The 23397-nt window shown below is 41.4% G+C and overlaps 1 protein-coding gene across 1 annotated transcript in view; it reads left to right on the top strand.

Annotated features, from left to right (window-relative positions):
- Positions 1 to 23397, top strand: part of SPTBN4 (spectrin beta, non-erythrocytic 4) — a 142565-nt gene that overhangs the window by 64146 nt on the left and 55022 nt on the right. The window contains exons 15-19 of the mRNA XM_063431082.1: positions 3267 to 3826; positions 4329 to 4466; positions 4855 to 5611; positions 6059 to 6261; positions 6620 to 6710. Coding sequence (XP_063287152.1) covers positions 3267 to 3826; positions 4329 to 4466; positions 4855 to 5611; positions 6059 to 6261; positions 6620 to 6710 — 1749 coding nt within the window. The remainder of the gene's footprint in view (positions 1 to 3266; positions 3827 to 4328; positions 4467 to 4854; positions 5612 to 6058; positions 6262 to 6619; positions 6711 to 23397) is intronic.

Raw genomic sequence — 23397 nt, 5'->3', positions numbered from 1 at the left:
CTGACCATTAAACATGTAACTGTCATTAGTACGCTGTGACCCTGGGAGGGACTGACCGTTAAACATGTCACTGTCATTAGTACACTGTGACCCTGGGAGGGGCTGACCATTAAACATGTCACTGTCATTAGTACACTGTGACCCTGGGAGGGACTGACCATTAAACATGTCACTGTCATTAGTACCCTGTGACCCTGGGAGGGACTGACCATTAAACATGTCCCTGTCATTAGTACACTGTGACCCTGGGAGGGACTGACCCCTTAACATGTCACTGTCATTAGTACCCTGTGACCCTGGGAGGGACTGACCATTAAACATGTCACTGTCATTAGTACACTGTGACGCTGGGAGGGACTGACCCTTAAACATGTCACTGTCATTAGTACACTGTGACCCTGGGAGGGACTGACCCTTAAACATGTCACTGTCATTAGTACACTGTGACCCTGGGAGGGACTGACCATTAAACATGTCACTGTCATTAGTACGCTGTGACCCTGGGAGGGACTGACCATTAAACATGTCACTGTCAGTACACTGTGACCCTGGGAGGGACTGACCATTAAACATGTCACTGTCATTAGTACGCTGTGACCCTGGGAGGGACTGACCATTAAACATGTAACTGTCATTAGTACGCTGTGTCCCGGGGAAGGACCGATCATTAAACATGTTACTGTCATTAGTACACTGTGACCCTGGGAGGGACCGACCATTAAACATGTCGCTGTCATTAGTACACTGTGACCCTGGGAGGGACTGACCATTAAACATGTCGCTGTCATTAGTACGCTGTGACCCTGGGAGGGACTGACCATTAAACATGTAACTGTCATTAGTACGCTGTGACCCTGGGAGGGACTGACCGTTAAACATGTCACTGTCATTAGTACACTGTGACCCTGGGAGGGGCTGACCATTAAACATGTCACTGTCATTAGTACACTGTGACCCTGGGAGGGACTGACCATTAAACATGTCACTGTCATTAGTACCCTGTGACCCTGGGAGGGACTGACCATTAAACATGTCCCTGTCATTAGTACACTGTGACCCTGGGAGGGACTGACCCCTTAACATGTCACTGTCATTAGTACCCTGTGACCCTGGGAGGGACTGACCATTAAACATGTCACTGTCATTAGTACGCTGTGACCTTGGGAGGGACTGCCCATTAAACATGTATATGTCATTAATACACTGTGACCCTGGGAGGGACTGACCATTAAACATGTCACTGTCATTAGTACACGGTGACCCTGGGAGGGACTGACCATTAAACATGTCACTGTAATTAGTACACTGTGACCCTGGGTGGGACTGACCATTAAACATGTCACTGTCATTAGTACACTGTGACCCTGGGAGGGACCGACCATTAAACATGTCACTGTCATTAGTACACTGTGACCTTGGGAGGGACCGACCATTAAACATGTCACTGTCATTAGTACACTGTAACCCTGGGAGGGACTGACCATTAAACATGTCACTGTCATTAGTACACTGTGACCCTGGGAGGGACTGACCATTAAACATTTTACTGTCATTAATACACTGTGACCCTGGGAGGGACTGATCATTAAACATGTCACTGTCATTAGTACGCTGTGACCTTGGGAGGGACTGCCCATTAAACATGTATATGTCATTAATACACTGTGACCCTGGGAGGGACTGACCCTTAAACATGTCACTGTCATTAGTACGCTGTGTCCCGGGGAAGGACCGATCATTAAACATGTTACTGTCATTAGTACACTGTGACCCTGGGAGGGACTGACCATTAAACATTTTACTGTCATTAATACACTGTGACCCTGGGAGGGACTGATCATTAAACATGTCGCTGTCATTAGTACGCTGTGACCCTGGGAGGGACTGACCATTAAACATGTAACTGTCATTAGTACGCTGTGACCCTGGGAGGGACTGACCGTTAAACATGTCACTGTCATTAGTACACTGTGACCCTGGGAGGGGCTGACCATTAAACATGTCACTGTCATTAGTACACTGTGACCCTGGGAGGGACTGACCATTAAACATGTCACTGTCATTAGTACCCTGTGACCCTGGGAGGGACTGACCATTAAACATGTCCCTGTCATTAGTACACTGTGACCCTGGGAGGGACTGACCCCTTAACATGTCACTGTCATTAGTACCCTGTGACCCTGGGAGGGACTGACCATTAAACATGTCACTGTCATTAGTACACTGTGACGCTGGGAGGGACTGACCCTTAAACATGTCACTGTCATTAGTACACTGTGACCCTGGGAGGGACTGACCCTTAAACATGTCACTGTCATTAGTACACTGTGACCCTGGGAGGGACTGACCATTAAACATGTCACTGTCATTAGTACGCTGTGACCCTGGGAGGGACTGACCATTAAACATGTCACTGTCAGTACACTGTGACCCTGGGAGGGACTGACCATTAAACATGTCACTGTCATTAGTACGCTGTGACCCTGGGAGGGACTGACCATTAAACATGTCACTGTCATTAGTACACTGTGACCCTGGTAGGGACTGACCAATAAACATGTCACTGTCATTAGTACACTGTGACCCTGGGAGGGACTGACCATTAAACCTGTCACTGTCATTAGTACACTGTGACCCTGGGAGGGACTGACCAATAAACATGTCACTGTCATTAGTACACTGTGACCCTGGGACGGACCGACCATTAAACATGTCACTGTCATTAGTACACTGTGACCCTGGGAGGGACCGACCATTAAACATGTCACTGTCATTAGTGCACTGTGACCCTGGGAGGGACTGACCATTAAACATGTAACTGTCATTAGTACGCTGTGACCCTGGGAGGGACCGTCCATTAAACATGTCACTGTCATTACTACGCTGTGACCCTGGGAGGGACCGTCCATTAAACATGTCACTGTCATTAGTGCACTGTGACCCTGGGAGGGACTGACCATTAAACATGTAACTGTCATTAGTACGCTGTGACCCTGGGAGGGACCGACCATTAAACATGTCACTGTCATTAGTACACTGTGACCCTGGGAGGGACTGACCATTAAACATGTCACTGTCATTAGTACACTGTGACCCTGGGAGGGACTGACCATTAAACACACAATTAACACAGCCTGACCTTAGGAGTTATTATATTTTTAAAATTGAATTTTAAAGTGTATTGGTATTGAAAGAAGAGATGAGAGACATCAGAACATATCCTTTCTGTTAAAAAATCTTTTTAAAACAAAAAACTTTTCTCAAAGGTTCTAAAAAAGAGAAGAAAAGGGATGTCCGGGCTTCGCCAACGAATGGAAGTGGTGAGACGCCAGTGGGAGAATCTGGAGAAAGCATCCAATCTTCACCAGCAGAAGCTCCATGAAGCCTCCACCTTCCACCAGTTTAATGCAGATAACGCAGAGCTGGCAGGCTGGTTGCAGGACACCTACCGGCTCATTTCCAGTGATGACTTTGGACACGATGAGTACTCTACCCAATCCTTGGTCAAAAAACATCGGGAGGCCACAGAAGAAATAGAGAAGCACCATTCTGCTGTAATGGGCTTGAGGAAGCAGCTGTCAGAGTTGGGTGTTGAGTATAGAGACCAGGTGGATGTACAGATTTGCATTGTGGAGGTGGAGCAGCTCTATGGAGAAGTGGTGGAAGTGTCTTCGCTGCGTAGTCAGTGGCTTCAAGATGCTCTCGATGTGTACAAAATGTTTGGTGAAGTGAACTCATGTGAGGTGTGGATTGATGAAAAGGAGCAGTGGTTGATGAAGATGGATATCCCGCAGCGGCTGGAAGATGTGGAGGTTGTACAGCACAGGTGAGAAGGTGTTTGAAGAACGTTAAAAAAATGAGATAAACGTTAAAATTACGATAAAAAAAACTTGGAAAATAAATGACGTAAACTTCAAAATGATCTCTTACCAATCTCTCCATCAAATTAAAAGGACACTCTGGGCACCATAAACACTACATCAAGCAGACGGCTTGCAGCCAATGAATACTGTTTAACCCCTTAAGGACATGTGACATGTCATGATTCCCTTTTATTTCAGAAGTTTGGTCCTTAAGGGATTAAACTATGGAAACATTGAACAGAAGTGTTGCTGCATGGCCTACATTATATAGCTGCAACTTATATTCCCTAAAAACATTCATCTTGAGTTTTAAAATATTAATAAGTATAAAATATTGCTGCAAAAATAATAGTACATGGTCCAAAAAACAGATATTAATGTTTAGATTTAATGGTTGATGCGTCTCTCACCATTAGCGCTGCTGATTCACCAGCAGTAACGAGTATCTGTGTGTTATAACTGTAGGTTTGAGAGTTTGGATCAGGAAATGAACAGCCTGATGGGACGAGTCCTGGATGTTAATCAGATCGTGCAGCAGCTCCTAGAAGCAGGGCACCCCAGCTCATCCGAAGTCAGGGCTTGCCAGGACCACCTGAACAGCAGGTAAGTGCTTGCAGAGAGATCTGTGGGTGGATTTACCAGCATTCTGTCCCGTGGAATTTCTCGACTCAGGACTTAAGGATTAAACTTAAGCAGTGAGTGCAGTTATAGAGGAATAACTAAATGTGAATGCTGCTCTCCATAAATGGTAGTAAATTGTATTACAAGTATAGTGCAGTGAACACACCAAAAATGTAAAAAAGTACCAAACTTTAGCTACATTGAAATATGTCTGCATGACCGTTTTTATTTTCCTAGAGTTAATTGTTTATTTTAATATCTAGAGGCCTTCAAGTAACTTTTTTTTCTAAAAGCTTAGTTTTAGTGTATATTTTTCATTAATGTGGGTCCTGTGGTAGATATGAAATTTCAGCCCTTTGTTTTCTGGCAGGTGGAACCGGATTGTGGAACTGGTGGAGCAGAGGAAAGACCAGCTGAATTCTGTTCTACGTCTGCAAAACTACTTTCTGGAATGCAACGAGGTAAAATCCCAAATTCGAGAGAAGAGGAAAGCAATGGAAACCACGCAATGTGGACCTGGAGAACTGGGTGGCGTGTTGTCCCTCCAGAGAAAATTGTCCAACATGGAAGCAGCCCTTGTAGCCATAGAACCCAAGTTAATCCAGCTTCAGCAAGATGCAGAAGCCCTTGCCACTTGCCATCCCACGCAGGCCATGGAAGTATTGGTCCACTTTGAAGAAATCAGCGGTGAATGGGAAGCTTTGAAGAGGACCCTCCAAGGATGTGAGGATTCCTTGACCGTGGCCAGCAAGTTGCAGCAGTTCATACAGGACTTGGACAACTTTCTGACTTGGCTGGTCAAGACTCAGACGGCAGTGGCTACAGAAGAGTTGCCATCCAATCTGGTTGAAGCTGAGAGGCTCCTTGGCCTTCATGGGGCCCTGAAAGAAGAGATCAGCCGCTACGAGGAAGACTATAACAAGATCCAGGCAGTCAGTGACCTTCTGAGTTTGGAGGAGGCTGACCTCCCTTACTTGTCACTTCAGCAGTGGTTACAGAAGTTGGAAGTTGGGTGGAACAAACTTCTGCAGATGTGGGAGAATCGACGAGAAGTCCTTGTACAGTCTCATATTTTCCACTTGTTTCTGAGGGATGTTAAGCAAGCTGAGGCGTGTCTGAATAACCAGGTGAGTGATGGGTGATACATCTTTAAAAAAAAATAAAAAAATGATGTTTTTTAAGTTGGAATAATTCAACCACAAAGTACACATTAGTAAAGACACCCAAGTATTTAATAAACATGTATCGTGTGTGTGAATGACAGAGGAATGGACACTTACAGCCAAAACTTTCCTTGTATTACTGTGGCAGGGAGGAATGAAATCAGGGAGCGGCATTGTCCGGTAAAAGGGAACCAACGTCAGGGCTAAATTGATGGAAAACTATTTAACCCTTGATGATAAGAGGGCTCCTTAGGAGAAGTTGTTATAGTGGTGGGCAGTGTTCCTTTAACTATTGGTTCTCACAGTCTCTCACTATGTCTGCCTCTACGTCGTTTCGATCTCTGTCTAAATTAGAAACCAATTATGTGCAAGACAATGTAAATGTAGTGAACCTTTTCCTCCTGTCTCTAGGAGTCCACGCTGGCCCATGTTGAGTTGCCGAATACTGTGGACAGTGTGGAGGTGGCGATAAAGAAACATCGAGATTTCCTGACCACGATGGAACTGAATGCCCAGAAAGTTATCACAGCAGTGGATGCTGGAGAGAGTTTAATACGACTTGGAAATGTCTTTGCTGATCGCGTTCAGGAGCGTATTAGCGCCATACAAAAAAGGTGAGTCTGTCTGGGTTTTTAATCCAGTAACTATTATTAGTAACTAGCTGCCAGTTCAGATATTATTTAACGGGTGGTATATAGATCTAATGTCAGCGTCTGTGTATACAAAGCAAAAAGTCAGTAGTAAGGATAATCTATATACACTTTATAGGATCTGCGGTGACTTGTTTTGTGTGTGTTGGGGTCTGGTGGCTCGGAAGGAATATACTCCGGGATCCAGTCAAGCTGTTGTAATGAATTTATAGAGAAAGCATGTAGATTCTAAGTTTAATGTCAGTGGTTTATGCTAGTGACGTGTCGTTAGCAGTTATTAACGCACACCGTGGCGCTGACATTTCCCCATCTTGTCTCCCAGGAGCCAGCGAAACATGGCGCTCGCCCACAAATGGCTGCAGAGACTGAAAGATCATCTCGAGCTTCAATACTTCCTGCAAGACTGCAACGAGGTAACGGGGTAACTGCGAGGGAGGTGCCCAGTGTCGCTGACTGTATTCATTGTGGATAAAATATAAAGAAAATTATACAAATACAAGAAATAGAAACATTTATTGTAGTTCAGGTATTTTTACAGCTTTGGTTATTAAAGGGCCAGTCTAACCTGGAAATAGCTAACGCTAGCTATGGGGATCCTGTACACGATTTGTTTTTTTATAACAGGTCATTAAAGGGCCAGTCTAACCTGAAAATAACTAATGCTCGCTATGGGGATCCTGTATAGTATTTGGGTTTTAAAACCGGTTATTAAAGGGCCAGTCTAGCATGGAAACAGTTAAAGCGAGCTATGGGGATTCTGTACACGATTTGGATTTTATAACCGGTTATTAAAGGGCCAGTCTAGCATGGAAACAGTTAAAGCGAGCTATGGGGATTCTGTACACGATTTGGGTTTTATAATCGGTTATTAAAGGGCCAGTCTAGCATGGAAACAGTTAAAGCGAGCTATGGGGATTCTGTACACGATTTGGGTTTTATAATCGGTTATTAAAGGGCCAGTCTAGCATGGAAACAGTTAAAGCAAGCTATGGGGACCCTGTACACGATTTGGGTTTTATAATCGGTTATTAAAGGGCCAGTCTAGCATGGAAACAGTTAAAGCAAGCTATGGGGACCCTGTACACGATTTGGGTTTTAAAACCGGTTATTAAAGGGCCAGTCTAGCATGGAAACAGTTAAAGCAAGCTATGGGGACCCTGTACACGATTTGGATTTTATAACCGGGTATTAAAGGGATAGTCTAGCATGGAAACAGTTAAAGCAAGCTATGGGGACCCTGTACACAATTTGGATTTTATAACAGGTTATTAAAAGGCCTGTATTTCCCTTTGAATGTGTCCATGGTTTTTCCAGCTCTCTGCTAGGAGCGACATTTTTAGATCCATGTCATTGTGAGTCTCTGCCAGCTGATAACTCAATCTGTTCCATTCTTTGCGTCAGACTGACCATTTCGTTCCTGAGACTCAGAAAGCAAGATTCAGGGATTTACTGTGTGTTAAAATGAGGCTTTCTGTGAATAAATGCTATGATCCCACTATGTCACAATGGATATTTAACATGGGCAGCAGGCAAACAGTTTAATACAATTTTTTTTTTCAGCGTTTTCTCGCCGAAACGCACGTCGGGCTGCCAAAGCATACTTTGCTTTTAGCTTAGACTGCGATACCCTCTGACCTCATACTCTGACTATATTAGGGGGGCTACCTTGTAGAAGCAGGTGGGTTTTGATTTAGCTAGTTGAAATATACAATATCCATCACTCTTTAGCTATATACATGCTCTACCATCTAAGGGTGGCATAGCTAGCACAGACATTGAATGGTTTATTTTCGAGCCGTATACATGCTTTACCTTCATCCACGAGTTACCATTGTTGCTTAGATATATTTCAAGTACTTTCCATCCATAGGTGAACTACGTTTAAGCAAAATAAGCGGGGCGAGTCTAGACAGTCCCAGGGTGCACACTGGGCTCCGCTTGTCCTACCCCTCTATATGTTCTCTCCTTTTTCTCCCCCTAATACTAGTCACCATCTGTACCATACGAGCTACCTATATGTGGATTTGTTAATATGCATACCTATGAGATAAGTAAGCTCGTGTTGCCATTTAGTTTAGTCTAAGGGTTTATCTAGTACCACTCAGCAACTGACTCTTTAGTCTACTGTTTCCTACTTTATTCGTCTAAGATGTGGTTTATCTAATATAGACTTTATTTCATCCACAAGTTACTCCAGTTAGCAGCCTGCTACTGTTGTATCAAGCCTTTTGATACAAAGTCAGTCTTATATTGAGTACAATCTATCCAGAGGACACCACAGAAGGCTGATTGCTACCTTTATATCGAACCATATACTGCTATATTTGTAATTTGTGGAATTCTGTACAGATCTAGCAGTCCTGTTATTATTTTTTATTATTTTTGTATATCATTTTCTTACATCTCACTTAGGTTGCATAAGCAACAAATCACCATTGCATATACACTTTATTTTCTGACACGCATGAGCAACCCTTTTTTGCTTTGTATGTCTTTTTTCTACATTAAATACATCCCCATATTGAATTTTAACTAGAGGTAATTCCTGTGGTGTTGGTGTCTACCCCTTTTGTGGCGTTAACCATCCTCATTAGTTCTTATTAATAATTTTTCGATTTGAATCGCACATCTTATATTAGCTTAATGAAATGGTCAAAGATCCCGACATCGCTCAATAACCATATACTAAATCTGTGACCCAGAACTGACACAAGCGAAATGCGTCGTTTAAATAGACAGCGGATTGCTGAATACCTTAAATATTGTCTTGTCTGTCTCCTGGTTTGAAGTTAGTTGGTTCGAGGTAACCCTGATAAAGTAAAGCAACACTAAGATCGATTGGTAACCATTCATTAATGTACCAGTCTGACCCACCTCTACCCAGTGGCAGAGATGTCCAAGATTTACCCAATGTCCTTGACTGCCGTTTGTTCTTCCGTATGTGAATGTTATCTACTAATGGGATAGACCTATGTGTTGTAGATGTGGACTGTTGGTGAAATCCAGCTAATTAATACGTTACAATTAATAGCTGTCAGGATCGGGACAGGGATCCAACACGCAGAGTACAAAGAGTGGAAAGGTACGTATACCGGGCCTTAGAATGGCCGGACTAACGTACCGAGAGTAAAGAATAGTCAGAGGCAAGCCGAGGTCGAGGGAACGAGAAGACAGATAAGCGAGAGACAAGCCGGGTCAAGGGATAACAGAGAAACAGGGTAGTACAACGAGCCGAGTCAAAACCAAAGAGCAAACTAGAATACCAGAGCACTGAGTGACTAGACAAGCTAGAACCACGACAGGGCAATGAGCTGAAGTAAGGAGTAAGCTTAAATACCCTGGTTCTGGATGGAAATCACGCCTCTGACAAGTACCGATTGGATATCGGACACTTGAGTGACAGATTGCTCGTGCTAGCGTCATGACGTCACGTATTGAGCGTCCTGCTAGAAAAGGACGTGGATTCCTCGCGGCCGGTGTTTAAGTGACTGGATGAACCGCGAGGAACGGAGGAGACAGCTCGCCTGGACGGATACACCACCAAGTCTCTACCTCCCTTAGAGGTAGAGGCCTCAGGTACCCTGACAGTACCCCCCCTCTCAGATACGCCCACCGGGCGGAATGAACCGGGGCGAGATGGGAAGCGAAGGTGAAATGCTCTGCGAAGGCGAGAAGCATGGACGTCCTCCTGAGGTACCCAACTCCTCTCCTCAGGACCATATCCCCTCCAGTTGACCAGATATTGCAATTTACCCCTTGAAATTCTGGAGTCAATGATGGAGCTGACCTCGTACTCCTCCCGACCCTCCACCTGAACAGGACGAGGCGAAGAGACCTTAGAGGAGAATTTGTTGCAAATGAGGGGTTTCAACAAGGAGACATGAAAAGAGTTAGGAATGCGTAAGGCAGGTGGCAGAGCAAGGCGATACGCAACCGGATTGATACGAGTGAGAACCCTGTAAGGACCTATGTAACGAGGAGCAAATTTCATGGACGGAACTTTTAGGCGAATATTCTTGGTACTCAACCATACCCTATCCCCAGGAACAAAAACAGGAGCCGCTCTTCTATGTTTGTCAGCGTGTTTCTTGAACAGCGAGGAACTATGTAATAGAATTTGTCGAGTCTGATCCCATAATTTCTTCAGGTTGGCGACATGATCATCAACCGACGGTATCCCCTGAGAAGAGGAAACCGAAGGAAAAATCGAAGGATGAAAGCCATAGTTCATGAAGAAAGGGCTAGAGCGAGTTGAATCGCAAACAAGGTTATTGTGTGCGAACTCCGCCCAAGGAATTAGACCGACCCAATCGTCCTGGTGTTCGGAAACAAAGCAACGCAGATACTGTTCGATCTTTTGATTGGTACGTTCAGCAGCTCCGTTAGACTGAGGGTGATAGGCAGAGGAAAAGTTCAATTTGATGCCCATTTGAGAACAAAAGGATCTCCAGAAACGTGAGACAAATTGAGAACCTCTATCAGAAACAATCTCTGAAGGGATCCCATGTAGGCGAAAAACTTCTCTCGCAAAAATCTCCGCCAATTCAGGGGAAGTCGGAAGTTTAGGTAATGGCACGAAATGGGCCATCTTGGTAAATCTATCCACCACCGTGAGAATAACAGTCTGTCTTTTGGAAGCAGGCAAATCAACGATAAAGTCAATGGACAAACAGGACCAAGGTTTCTCAGGAATGTCCAAGGGGTGTAACAGGCCACATGGGGATGCATGAGATAGTTTAGTCTTGGCACAAGTCTCACAAGCTGCGACGAACTCCTCAATATCCTTACGAAGTGAAGGCCACCAGAAATCCTTGGATATCAGAGAGTACGTCTTGCGAATACCAGGATGACCAGCTATTTTACTTTCATGAAAACATTGTAAGAGCTCCAGTTGAAGTTCAGGAGGAACAAAGTTTCTTCCCTCAGGAGTGTTTCCGGGAGCTAGATGTTGTGACTTCAAGATCTGGTCAAGTAGCGGGGAATGAATTTTGAGACTGGTATTAGCAATAATATTGCATTTGGGTACAATGGAAGACAAAAGTGGTTCAACTGAAGCAGAGGGTTCATATTGGCGAGATAGCGCATCGGCTTTAGAATTCTTTGACCCAGGTCTGTAAGTCAGAACGTAATTGAAATGGGTAAGAAACAACGACCAACGAGCCTGCCTGGAGGACAGACGCTTGGCCTCTCCGATATAAGACAAGTTTTTGTGGTCTGTCAGGATGGTAACAGGATGTAATGTACCTTCCAATAAATGTCTCCATTCTTTCAAAGCCTTGATAACCGCTAGTAATTCTCTGTCACCAATGTCATACCTGCTTTCAGTACCGGTCAATTTTTTAGAGAAAAATCCACATGGATGTAATGGTTTATCAACACCCAACCTTTGAGATAGAACAGCACCTAAACCAGTCTCTGATGCGTCTACCTCGAGCAAAAATGGCAGAGAAGTGTCAGGGTGAACTAAAATTGGAGCGGAAGCGAAAAGCTCCTTGAGAGTCTTGAACGCAAGGAGAGCTTCAGTAGTCCAATTCTTAGTGTCAGCCCCCTGTTTGGTCATGTTAGTGATAGGTGCAATAATGGAAGAATAGCCCTTAATAAAGCGCCTATAATAATTGGAAAAACCAATAAATCTCTGTATGGCTTTAAGACCTGTGGGTAAAGGCCACTCTAGAATGGATTGGAGCTTATCCGGATCCATCTTAAATCCCTCCCCAGAGATCACATAGCCGAGAAAGGTTACCTGGGTTTGATCAAAGCTACATTTCTCCAACTTGCAGTACAAGCCATGCTGGAGAAGCTTGTGCAAAACCCTCCTGACTTGTTTGTGATGAATCTCAATGTCACTAGAATGAATGAGTATATCATCTAGGTATACAATGACGCACTCTTGCTGAAATTCCCTAAGAACCTCATTAATCAGATCTTGGAATACTGCTGGTGCATTGCATAACCCAAAAGGCATGACAGTATATTCATAGTGGCCATATCGAGTATTGAATGCCGTCATCCACTCATGTCCCTGCTGGATTCTCACCAAGTTATATGCCCCTCTGAGGTCTAACTTGGTGAAAATTGTAGAGCCCTTCAAACGATCGAAGAGTTCGGTGATCAAGGGAATCGGGTAGGCATTTTTAATGGTTATCTTATTCAAGCCTCGATAATCAATACAAGGTCTCAAAGAACCATCTTTCTTTTTAACAAAAAAAAATCCAGCCCCGGCAGGGGAGGAGGACCTCCTGATGAATCCCTTGTCTAAATTCTCGTGAATATATTCCTCTAGGACTGAGTTCTCCTTTATAGATAATGGGTATACATGACCTCTGGGAGGCATGGTACCAGGGAGTAGGTTAATTTTGCAATCAAAGGACCTGTGTGGGGGTAAGGTATCGGCTTTCTTTTTGTCAAATACTGCCTTTAAATCTAGATACTGAGGCGGAATTTGTGTCTCTGTAGGATTGTCAGAGGTATTCGATGTATTAGTTAATCCAAGAGGTAAGACCTTCCGCAAGCATTTTTCTTGACAATTCTCTCCCCACGAAACTATCTCCCCTGATTCCCAATTAATAATAGGGTTGTGTCTCCTCAGCCAGGAGTACCCCAGAACTATGGGAATAGACGGAGAAGAAATGAGCATCAAGGATATATCCTCTTTATGCAGGATGCCAACAGTCAAGTTAATCGGTATGGTCTCATGAAAAATAACAGGCTCAAGTAACGGTCTACCATCGATGGCCTCAACAGCCAGAGGTGTCTCTTTTAACTGGGATGGAATAGCATGCTTGGCAGCAAAACCCTGATCTATAAAGCTCTCAGCAGCTCCAGAATCGATTAGTGCCATAGTCTTAACTACTCCCTTCTCCCACTTTAAAGAAACGGGTAACACAAGCCTGAGCTCCTTGTAGTTGTGAATAGAGGACAAAGTAGAAACACCCAAGGCCTGTCCTCTAGAGGAACTTAGGTGCGAGCGTTTCCCGAACGATTGGGACAATTTAGGCGTAAATGACCCCTGACTCCACAATACATACATAAACCCTCCCTTCTCCTGTACTGTCTCTCCCTTTCAGTGAGATGAGTACTGCCTATCTGCATAGGTTCAGGAATACGTAAGTCTTCGAACTCAGAGATTTGAAAGGTAGGTGCTAGTTTAAAGGAGGGTCTACGGGTCCTATCTCGAGTGTTCTGCCTCTCTCTTAAGCGTTCATCAATACGAGATATAAAAGAAATTAAATCCTCCAAATTTTCAGGGAGTTCTCTAGTAGCGACCTCGTCAAGAATTACATCTGATAACCCATTCAGAAACACATCTATATAAGCCTGTTCGTTCCACTTAACTTCTGCCGCCAAGGATCTGAACTCTAGTGCATAATCCACAAGTGTTCGATTGTCCTGTTTAAGGCGCAACATTAATCTAGCTGCATTGACCTTTCTGCCAGGAGGGTCAAAAGTTCTTCTAAACGCAGCTACAAAGGCATTATAATTATAGACGAGTGGATTATCATTCTCCCATAAAGGATTGGCCCATCTCAAAGCTTTTTCAATGAGCAGAGTAATAATAAATCCAACCTTTGCTCTATCTGTAGGATAAGAGCGGGGTTGTAGTTCGAAATGGATGCTAATCTGGTTTAGAAAGCCACGACACTTCTCCGGTGACCCGCCATAACGTACTGGTGGGGTAATACGGGAAGAAGCACCTACAGTGGCTACCTCTAGACCTGAGACTGCAGGAGGGATAGAAGGAGTACGTGTCTCCTCAGGTGGATTACTAGCACGAGACAAAAGTGCCTGTAGTGCCAAAGCCATCTGATCCATCCTATGTTCCATGGCGTCAAACCTGGGATCCGAAGAACCAAGCTGACTGTTTGTACCTGCAGGATCCATTGGCCCTGTCGTAATGTCAGGATCGGGACAGGGATCCAACACGCAGAGTACAAAGAGTGGAAAGGTACGTATACCGGGCCTTAGAATGGCCGGACTAACGTACCGAGAGTAAAGAATAGTCAGAGGCAAGCCGAGGTCGAGGGAACGAGAAGACAGATAAGCGAGAGACAAGCCGGGTCAAGGGATAACAGAGAAACAGGGTAGTACAACGAGCCGAGTCAAAACCAAAGAGCAAACTAGAATACCAGAGCACTGAGTGACTAGACAAGCTAGAACCACGACAGGGCAATGAGCTGAAGTAAGGAGTAAGCTTAAATACCCTGGTTCTGGATGGAAATCACGCCTCTGACAAGTACCGATTGGATATCGGACACTTGAGTGACAGATTGCTCGTGCTAGCGTCATGACGTCACGTATTGAGCGTCCTGCTAGAAAAGGACGTGGATTCCTCGCGGCCGGTGTTTAAGTGACTGGATGAACCGCGAGGAACGGAGGAGACAGCTCGCCTGGACGGATACACCACCAAGTCTCTACCTCCCTTAGAGGTAGAGGCCTCAGGTACCCTGACAATAGCCCTCCAATGGCACATTCGACTCTCCCCTTCTCTTCAGTCCTTCAAAAAAATCCTTCAAACATTTCTTTAGTGAAGCCAATCAGTCCGCCCCTTAACCTCCCTCTGCCGTCTCCCATCTACTGAGCTCCCTCTTCCTGAACTCCCCTCCCATTCTTTCAGGTTTATTCAGATCATGCTATTCCCCCCCGCTTCCCTCTATGGATTTGTCCCTCGTTCTCTTAGAGTGTAAGCTCTTCACTTTCTGTCCCCGTATTCAATCTTTTTTTGCTGTAATTAATTATTTGTCTTGTTTGGCCTGTTGTGCAGTGCTGCAGAATATTGTTGACTTTTTCACTTTTTTTTTACTTTACACATATCACTTATTTTGTTTCATATTATATTTATATATACTGTATATAAAAATAATGATAGCAAGGGTCAATGTTTCAGGATTTTCTAGAAATTCTCACAAACATAGTAAATATTCCTTCCTGCCAAGAAACTCAATTTTAATCTTGATACAATGCGAGGGTACCCAATACTGAGTATTAGAGCAGCGGGTACCATCTTTGTTCTCAATATAAAGGTCGAGGTCATTTGAATCGCTCCCTCTGCTTTTAGGGAATTTGTTGTTGAGTAACATTGTCCTATTTCCCCTGAGCGGAGCTGGTTCACCCTTTCATTAAATAATTCTTTGTATTTTGGAATATAAACTGCTCTCTTTATAGCTGGAGGTCCCGGGGTCCAAACGGGTGTGCTGCCATACACAGAGCTGTCCTCAATACCCAGCACTGGGGAATCGGAAAACGCCTCAGTCCATGAACATTTTTCTCCTTCGATCTGGTTGTTCGTAAATAAGGGTAGGCGAGTAATGGTTACGGTAGAGTCACCGTGGGGATGTGAATATAAAGCAGCTATTCCGTGGGTGAATAAGTACAAGGATTAGCGCGGTGGGCGTGTAGTAAACGTTTCCCATTGTCTCCACGACACAATTTGCTTTAAACTCTTCCTCCTGAGTCACTGGTCGTACATCCTTTACACGTCTATCCGGGAACACGTTGAAATCTCTGATTCTGCTGCTGCTTGGTACTAATTGTGGCGTTTTCAAAAAATGTTCCCGGATTTCGGGTAAAAACATTGTTTCTTTAGATTCTATCAAGGATTTCTATGTCAGTATTTTCCAATTTCCAGCAGCCCAGAGTTCTCACAATGTTTAAGTAATTTGTAATGTTTTTGAGTTATTCTGAATAGGAGTCTATTCTTTACCTCGATATGATATCTCCATGTAAGTGTTTGTCATGGTTAAATTTTCTAGTATCTGTTAATAGACACATGGTGAGCGATTCAATGTACAATATACAATATACACATATCAACATACACATATCAGTATACAATAATCCAATATATACACATATCGATATACACATATCAACGTACACATATCAATATACAATAATACAATATACACATCGATATACACATATCGATATACACATATCAACGTACACATATCAATATAGAATAATCAATATACACATATCGATATACACATATCAATATAGAATAATCAATATACACATATCGATATACAATAATACAATATATACACATATCAACGTACACATATCAATATACAATAATACAATATACACATATCGATATACACATATCAATATAGAATAATCAATATACACATATCGATATACAATAATACAACATACAATAATACAATATATACACATATCAACGTACACATATCAATATACAATAATACAATATACACATCGATATACACATATCAATATAGAATAATCAATATACACATATCGATATACACATATCAATATACAATAATACAATATACAATATACACATATCAACATACACATATCGATATACACATATCAACGTACACATCAATATAGAATAATCAATATACACATATCGATATACACATATCAATATACAATAATACAATATACACATATCAACATACACATATCGATATACACATATCAACGTACACATATCAATATAGAATAATCAATATACACATATCGATATACACATATCAATAGATTTATCAGCTATGTAGATAAGTTAGAGCAGGACTGGCGCGTTTATCTTGGTAAAATCCTGGTGAAACCGGGCAGGGAGGAGAATTGCGTTTTTTCATTCAGTCTATGGTTGTTCAGTGAATCTTAATTTTTTTTTATTATTATTTTTTTTTTTTTTTCTCCTTTAGGGTTTATTCAAAGAATTAAAAAAAAAATCAGGATAACATTTCTAGGCTGTGACTATAGCGAATACTTTTTCCAAATCAGTATTTTTTGCCTAAATGTTACAATTCTCATTTCAGCTTACTGCAGTGTGTTTCATTTTATTTTTTTATGATTATGATTATTTTTTTGGAGTTTTGTAGAGGTCAAACGGCTAATTCAGCCAATGTCAATCCAGCTTTTGTGAAGACAAAGATTGATTTTTAGTATTTAGTTTATCTTCCTTTTATTGTATTAATGTCGCTTTGTAGCCCTCGTGTGGCTGGTCAGTGTCTTCTAGCGAAGAGTTCTGTGATGGCAGATACACTGCCCAGGTTTTGGCAGTCTGTGGCATTGAGGGCACTGCCCTAGTGCAGGTAATGCATTATACGGTCACAATGCCCTCTTACACAATGTCTAAACAGGTAAAACAGGAAGTGGTAATGTTAGATTGGAAGCATGTGGGGTTATTCATTGAAACCTGCTATTGCTAAGAATTGCCAATAAACTTACACATTTTACCCCAAAACATCTGGCTTGGAGAAATTCCCAGTTCGGCTTCTGTAGTCTAAAGTTTTCAGTTCCCTTATTAATTCACGCCACATCTTGGTTTGGTAAATAAACCAATTTAAAGGAATGATGTAATCTAATCATTTAGGCCCACAATCAGGACTGTTACTCCTAAATAGGGACACTTGGAAGGTATGCAGTGTTCTTCCTGTAGCCTTCCATGGTGTCACGTTTGAAGAATAAGCCAAAATGTTATTTATTTTTTTGTAGATAGCACATTGTCCCCATGTCCAAATCTGAACACTCCTTATTCTGATTTAATCCCTTTGCATTTTCCCATCATAATCTCCTTAGACTCTGTTATTGTTAAAAGCCTTGCTTACATTTCCAATGCGGACTATTCCTTCTCTCGAGTATTAGAAGCAGGGTCACATTCTTTCCCCAAATTCTGTTTTTGTGCTGTATTTTATTTTGTCTTTCTGTTGTGTAAGTGAAGGATGTTTGCTGGTCAGAATCAATAGTTGAGGTGAGGTCAATCAACATTCAAGTTACACATTACGAATTGTGACATAAAGGAGGATGACGCGAACGCTGACAATTCATTAACATTGTGACATTCAGAAAATAGATCAAATGGGTTAAAAGAATCCCTAAGGTGACAAAACCGTAAAGAGAAAGCGTAACATATTAAAGGAAATATGCATGTATTTTTAATGTTTAAGTGTTGTTTAGTGGGTTTAGATTATGAATCCCCTTTTAAGAAAAAAAAAACATTTAAATGATATGCAATCCAGTAACATTGAATACCTCTGGTCTAATCGGAGTATCCACAGTGCATGTACGCCAGTCACCGCGCTGAATGTGTGATCACGCTGAATGTGAAGGTGTCAAAGAGAAAGCGATTCTGGTGGCAGTGTGATAGCCAAATGTAAACATCGCTGATATTAAAAGGACACTATAGTCACCAAGACAACTTTAGATTAATTAAGCAGTTATGGTGTATAGATCATGCACCGTCTCACTGCTCAATACTCTGCCATTTAGGAGTTAAACCACTTTGTTTATACAGCACTAGCCACACCTCCCTGCATGTGACTTACACAGCCTTCTTAAACACTTCCTGAAAAGAGTAATCTGATGTTTAAACTTCCTTAACTGCAAATTTTGTTTAATTTAGAATGTCTTATCTCCAGCACTGTTAATAGCTTTTTAGACCTTTCTGGAGGCTCCTATATGTGATTAAAGTTCACTTTACAGAGCAATAAAACAAACTGTAATAATACATAGAGCTGTAATAATACAGAGCTGTAATAATAAAACAAACTGTAATAATACACAGAGCTGTAATAATACACAGAGCTGTTATAATAAAACAAACTGTAATAATACAAAGAGCTGTAATAATACACAGAGCTGTAATAATACACAGAGCTGTAATAATAAAACAAGCTGTAATAATACACAGAGCTGTTATAATAAAACAAACTGTAATAATACACAGAGCTGTTATAATAAAACAAGCTGTAATAATACACAGAGCTGTTATAATAAAACAAGCTGTAATAATACACAGAGCTGTAATAATAAAACAAACTGTAATAATACATAGAGCTGTAATAATACACAGAGCTGTAATAATACACAGAGCTGTAATAATAAAACAAGCTGTAATAATACACAGAGCTGTTATAATAAAACAAACTGTAATAATACACAGAGCTGTAATAATACACAGAGCTGTAATAATAAAACAAGCTGTAATAATACACAGAGCTGTTATAATAAAACAAACTGTGATAATACACAGAGCTGTTATAATAAAACAAACTGTAATAATACACAGAGCTGTAATAATAAAACAAACTGTAATAATACAAAGAGCTGTAATAATACACAGAGCTGTAATAATACACAGAGCTGTAATAATACACAGAGCTGTAATAATAAAACAAGCTGTAATAATACACAGAGCTGTTATAATAAAACAAACTGTAATAATACAAAGAGCTGTAATAATACACAGAGCTGTAATAATACACAGAGCTGTAATAATAAAACAAGCTGTAATAATACACAGAGCTGTTATAATAAAACAAACTGTAATAATACACAGAGCTGTAATAATACACAGAGCTGTAATAATACACAGAGCTGTAATAATAAAACAAACTGTAATAATACATAGAGCTGTAATAATACACAGAGCTGTAATAATACACAGAGCTGTAATAATACAAAGAGCTGTAATAATACACAGAGCTGTTATAATAAAACAAACTGTAATAATACACAGAGCTGTAATAATACACAGAGCTGTAATAATACACAGAGCTGTAATAATAAAACAAGCTGTAATAATACACAGAGCTGTAATAATAAAACAAACTGTAATAATACATAGAGCTGTAATAATACACAGAGCTGTAATAATACACAGAGCTGTAATAATAAAACAAGCTGTAATAATACACAGAGCTGTTATAATAAAACAAACTGTAATAATACATAGAGCTGTAATAATACACAGAGCTGTAATAATACACAGAGCTGTAATAATACAGAGCTGTAATAATAAAACAAGCTGTAATAATACATAGAGCTGTAATAATAAAACAAGCTGTAATAATACATAGAGCTGTAATAATACACAGAGCTGTAATAATACACAGAGCTGTAATAATAAAACAAACTGTAATAATACATAGAGCTGTAATAATACACAGAGCTGTAATAATACACAGAGCTGTAATAATAAAACAAGCTGTAATAATACACAGAGCTGTAATAATACACAGAGCTGTAATAATAAAACAAGCTGTAATAATACACAGAGCTGTTATAATAAAACAAACTAATAATACAAAGAGCTGTAATAATACAGAGCTGTAATAATACAGAGCTGTAATAATACAGAGCTGTAATAATAAAACAAGCTGTAATAATACACAGAGCTGTAATAATACACAGCTGTAATAATACACAGCTGTAATAATACACAGAGCTGTAATAATAAAACAAGCTGTAATAATACACAGAGCTGTAATAATAAAACAAGCTGTAATAATACATAGAGCTGTAATAATACATAGAGCTGTAATAATACACAGAGCTGTAATAATACACAGAGCTGTAATAATAAAACAAACTGTAATAATACACAGAGCTGTAATAATACACAGAGCTGTAATAATACACAGAGCTGTAATAATAAAACAAGCTGTAATAATACACAGAGCTGTAATAATACACAGAGCTGTAATAATAAAACAAGCTGTAATAATACACAGAGCTGTTATAATAAAACAAACTGTAATAATACAAAGAGCTGTAATAATACAGAGCTGTAATAATAAAACAAGCTGTAATAATACACAGAGCTGTAATAATACACAGCTGTAATAATACACAGCTGTAATAATACACAGAGCTGTAATAATAAAACAAGCTGTAATAATACAGAGCTGTAATAATAAAACAAACTGTAATAATACATAGAGCTGTAATAATACACAGAGCTGTAATAATAAAACAAGCTGTAATAATAAAACAAGCTGTAATAATACACAGAGCTGTTATAATAAAACAAACTGTAATAATACAAAGAGCTGTAATAATACAAAGAGCTGTAATAATACACAGAGCTGTAATAATACACAGCTGTAATAATACACAGCTGTAATAATACAAAGAGCTGTAATAATACATAGAGCTGTAATAATACATAGAGCTGTAATAATACATAGAGCTGTAATAATACATAGAGCTGTAATAATAAACAGAGCTGTAATAATAAACAGAGCTGTAATAATACAAAGAGCTGTAATAATACAAAGAGCTGTAATAATACACAGAACTTGTAATAATACACAGAGCTGTAATAATACACAGAGCTGTAATAATACACAGAGCTGTAATAATGCACAGAGCTGTAATAATAAGATGGATAGGGGAGGGAGGCTGAGATAGGGGAGGGAGGCTGAGATAGGGGAGGCTAATATAGGATAGATAGGGGAGGGAGGCTGAGATCGGATAGATAGGGGAAGGGGCTGACTAATAGATGGAGAAAGATAAGAGGAGAGATAGAGAGATGTATTGATAGAGGGAGGAGAGTGAGAGGAGGGTTAGAGAGATGTATTGATAGAGGGAGGAGAGGAATAGAGAGATGTATTGATAGAGGGAGAGGAGGGTTAGAGAGATGTATTGATAGAGGGAGAGGAGGGTTAGAGAGATGTATTGATAGAGGGAGAGGAGGGTTAGAGAGATGTATTGATAGAGGGAGAGGAGGGTTAGAGAGATGTATTGATAGAGGGAGGAGAGGGAGAGGAGGGATAGAGAGATGTATTGATAGAGGGAGAGGAGGGTTAGAGAGATGTATTGATAGAGGGAGAGGAGGGTTAGAGAGATGTATTGATAGAGGGAGAGAAGGGTTAGAGAGATGTATTGATAGAGGGAGGAGAGGGAGAGGAGGGATAGAGAGATGTATTGATAGAGGGAGGAGAGGGAGAGGAGGGATAGAGAGATGTATTGATAGAGGGAGGAGAGTGAGAGGAGGGTTGGAGAGATGTATTGATAGAGGGAGGAGAGGGAGAGGAGGGTTAGAGAGATGTATTGATAGAGGGAGAGGAGGGATAGAGAGATGTATTGATAGAGGGAGGAGAGGGAGAGGAGGGATAGAGAGATGTATTGATAGAGGGAGGAGAGGGAGAGGAGGGATAGAGAGATGTATTGATAGAGGGAGGAGAGGGAGAGGAGGGATAGAGAGATGTATTGATAGAGGGAGGAGAGGGAGAGGAGGGATAGAGAGATGTATGGATAGAGAGATGTATTGATAGAGGGAGGAGAGGGAGAGGAGGGATAGAGAGATGTATTGATAGAGGGAGGAGAGTGAGAGGAGGGTTGGAGAGATGTATTGATAGAGGGAGGAGAGGGAGAGGAGGGTTAGAGAGATGTATTGATAGAGGGAGAGGAGGGATAGAGAGATGTATTGATAGAGGGAGAGGAGGGATAGAGAGATGTATTGATAGAGGGAGGAGAGGGAGAGGAGGGATAGAGAGATGTATTGATAGAGGGAGGAGAGGGAGAGGAGGGATAGAGAGATGTATTGATAGAGGGAGGAGAGGGAGAGGAGGGATAGAGAGATGTATTGATAGAGGGAGGAGAGGGAGAGGAGGGTTACAGAGATGTATTGATAGAGGGAGGAGAGGGAGAGGAGGGATAGAGAGATGTATTGATAGAGGGAGGAGAGTGAGAGGAGGGTTAGAGAGATGTATTGATAGAGGGAGAGGAGGGTTAGAGAGATGTATTGATAGAGGGAGGAGAGGGAGAGGAGGGTTAGAGAGATGTATTGATAGAGGGAGAGGATGGATAGAGAGATGTATTGATAGAGGGAGGAGAGGGAGAGGAGGGGTAGAGAAATGTATTGATAGAGGGAGGAGAGGGAGAGGAGGGATCGAGAGATGTATTGATAGAGGGAGGAGAGGGAGAGGAGGGTTAGAGATATTGATAGAGGGAGGAAAGTGAGAGGAGGGATAGAGAGATGTATTGATAGAGGGAGGAGAGTGAGAGGAGGGTTAGAGAGATGTATTGATAGAGGGAGTAGAGGGAGAGGAGGGATAGAGAGATGTATTGATAGAGGGAGGAGAGGGAGAGGAGGGGTAGAGAGATGTATTGATAGAGGGAGGAGAGGGAGAGGAGGGGTAGAGAGATGTATTGATAGAGGGAGGAGAGGGAGAGGAGGGATAGAGAGATGTATTGATAGAGGGAGGAGAGAGAGAGGAGGGTTAGAGAGATGTATTGATAGAGGGAGGAGAGGGAGAGGAGGGATAGAGAGATGTATTCATAGAGGGAGGAGAGGGAGAGGAGGGATAGAGAGATGTATTGATAGAGGGAGGAGAG

The sequence above is a fragment of the Pelobates fuscus genome, chromosome 9, assembly GCF_036172605.1.
Source record: "Pelobates fuscus isolate aPelFus1 chromosome 9, aPelFus1.pri, whole genome shotgun sequence".
Classification (NCBI taxonomy): domain Eukaryota; kingdom Metazoa; phylum Chordata; class Amphibia; order Anura; family Pelobatidae; genus Pelobates; species Pelobates fuscus.
The sequence above is the reverse complement of the archived record's forward strand: the minus strand, read 5'-3'. Positions and strand labels throughout refer to the sequence as shown.